The 3,002-nt window shown below is 35.8% G+C and overlaps 1 protein-coding gene across 1 annotated transcript; it reads right to left on the reverse strand.

Annotated features, from left to right (window-relative positions):
* Positions 1 to 334: 334 nt before the first annotated feature.
* Positions 335 to 1,100, reverse strand: LOC148877573 (uncharacterized). The gene is made up of 3 exons (XM_088942169.1): positions 869 to 1,100; positions 609 to 677; positions 335 to 504 (listed from the first exon to the last, which is right to left on the reverse strand). Exons 1-3 carry the CDS (start codon positions 926 to 928, stop codon positions 430 to 432), a joined length of 204 nt encoding a protein of 67 aa, XP_088798295.1. The 5' UTR covers positions 929 to 1,100; the 3' UTR covers positions 335 to 429.
* Positions 1,101 to 3,002: the final 1,902 nt, after the last annotated feature.

Here is a 3,002-nt window from a genome sequence, read left to right on the forward strand (position 1 = left end):
ATGTCGGCTTTTGGTGGATGAATCTGCCACAAATCAAATGAGAAAAGACCGAATCACAATCTATCAAGCTTATAAATAGATGACAGACCACACGAAAAGATGTGTCAAATGGGGCTTGAGTCTTTTACAATAAAAAAGATAAATGTTAAATGGCTTCACTTTATTGAATTTGTTGACTTTTTTATGTATGAAAATAATTTATATGTTAACCAAGTATCTTATATGTTTGGGATACTTTCATCTAAAAAGAAGAGGCAACCATAGTGAAGGGGAGTGTGGCCCTCTAGTTGGCTATAGGGCCATGCAAATGCGATGCATTGAGAGAAAGAGAAAATAAGTTGGCATAGCTTACTACATTTTATTATATAATGTAATATAAATACAAGAACTGAAAAGCCAAAACAGCTTTCATGAATAACCAATAACTTTTCACTTGTTCATCCCGGTGGCATCCTTGATAGCATCAGCAACCCCTTGTGCCTTGGCTTGCATTTGCTGACCAGCCTACACAATTAAAAACCAATTAAGATTTATATTGGCAAAAAGATTTTTTTCATTATTAGCATTGCTAGAAAAAGAATTTCTTTTGCTTGGGAAATGAAATGAACCTCTTGGCATGAATCCTTGGATGATTCATAGGCATTGCTTGCCTTGTCCATCATTTGATCTGCCTTGGCCTACAAGGAGAAAACCATCATCAATACCCATGTAAGCAATTATCATCACACATTCAGCCACCACATCAAACTTAAATCTAATCAAGAATCAAAACCCATGGCCGCATTATGTTCTGCATGCATGCATATATTGATATGCATGAATTAACTAGAGTATATAACGATTCTATACATAGGAGGATATTGCTCACCTGAGCTTGGCCCTTGGCTTCGCCAGCATGGAAGCTTGCTTTCTCAGAATTATCAGCCATCTTTTCTTCCTTTGGCCTCTCTAGAAATTCACAACACAGGTATTAGGAAACACGGATTCGTGATGAATTATGAAGAAACCTAGCAATGGTGAGGGTATTTATAGCCTTTGTCATGAAGCCCTTAGAAGATATGTGCCATGTTGATAGGTGGACATTATTTAGATTGTCACACATTTTCGTCTTCAAGTACAAATAGGTGCTTTATTTGTGCCTGAAAACTTGCTTAATCCATTATATATATGGTTCAAAATTTTGACCTTGACATGTCCATAGCTTTTTACACACATTTTTTTAGGGTAAATTGTTGAAACCTCAAGTAGATCCCCTTTGGCAAAATTTTCTAATAATAGGCATCAAAATGTCCAAAATATCAATACAATCACTTTTTACAATAATGTTTATTTTCTAAAATTTTTCTTCATATGAATTATTACACCAAACCCTCCCAATCTCTTTTCTCAAATTGATTTATTTATGGTGAATCTTTTGAATTGGAAAATTATTAACCAATTAATAATCTCTCTAGCTCTCTTTCCCTCTCCCTCCGGTAGTTCTTTCTTTTGGACAGTTTTCTCTCTCCGACAACTCTCTCTCTCTCTCTCCCTTTCTCTCTTCAGTGGAATTTCTAACTAGGGTTTCTTGTGATTAAAGTAGGGGTGTCAATTGGACTGGATTTGGTTCAATCTGATTCAGTCTAATGTGAGTCCATTACAAATGGACCAGGTCCAATCCAATCCAATGAATATTTTGGATTGGTCCAAGTCAATGTTTGGACCATCCAATCTATTCAAATTTGTTTCAATTTAGATTAGTTCTAACCCAAACCTGGTCCATTGCCACATTTTTTCTTATTTTCTGACAATGGATCAGATATTGGCTTGATTCAACCCAATCCAATATAAATTCATTATAGATGGACCAAGTCCAATCCAATCCAATAAATACTTTGGAACCATTAAGTCAAGACTGGTCCAATTCAATGTTTTATTGGTCCTTTCAATCTGTCCAATTGATTTTGATTTGAATGGGGTCCAATCCAAAGTCGGCCCACTGACACCCCTAATTAAAAGTATCGATTGTCAACATTTGATTTCGATTGAGCAAGTAACAACTAGGTTTTAGTTGTTTGTGATGATGTTATGTGCATGCCCCTATACTTTTGAATCCCACAAGGTGGAGAACATTCTCTTGCTGAAGACTGCTCTAGTATGGGGGTTTACTTGGGTATCTTTTTCTTTGAATCTCATAGGTATATAAGAATAATAATCAGTACTTATGTTTCTTGCACCGAAGTTGCATCTTCTATCTTCATCATTTCAATTGTTAGAAAAGCTTGTCTTTGTAGAGTGTAGGTATAAAAAACCTACAAATGAACTTCTGGTCTTTCTTAATCATGGAGAAAGAAGGAATTTTTCACAAGGAATTTTTCACACTCAACCATGGTTTAGAAAACCGAACTAGACCAGATGATTTGACTGGTTGACCCAAGAACCAGTCAAGCAACCGGTTCTATTTCACCCTAAAGCCATTTTTAGGACAAAAACCGTTGACTTGATCAGTGACCCGCTGACCCGGGCGATTGAACTATCGATCTAGACAATAGTTTTTGGCTGTTTTTTATTTTTTATTTTTTATTATGTTTAAAGCAGAACGAACCATTTGTTCGAATCAAACGGTTAATTTATTTGACTTGAAAATCAATGGCCAAAACGATTCCCTATCTGGTCCGACTTTAAAAAGAAAACTTGCGCTCAACATAAGAGTTGTTTCTGTAAGTATGTCGAAGTGATAAAAGAATTTGGTGGACATGCTGGACTATTGAGAGATGTCGGGCCCCAATAATTGGGGTGGATCATGATTTTGAGTGTGAAGCCGCAATAACTATTAATACAAGTTAATTTTAACTGGGATGTTATCAATCCAACTATCGACTTGCATCTGGGATTGATAGGGCCTGCTCGTTTCCTCTTAACTCTTATCTCTTTAGATGAATCTTTTAACTTTAAGAGAAAAATGGTTGTTGTTTCCTCTTATCTCTTATCTCTTAAAGTGCAATCATACAACTTTTTTTTCC

This window comes from Nelumbo lutea, chromosome 1 (genome assembly GCF_056320005.1).
Source record: "Nelumbo lutea isolate HS-2025 chromosome 1, American lotus-T2T, whole genome shotgun sequence".
Taxonomy (NCBI): Eukaryota; Viridiplantae; Streptophyta; class Magnoliopsida; order Proteales; family Nelumbonaceae; genus Nelumbo; species Nelumbo lutea.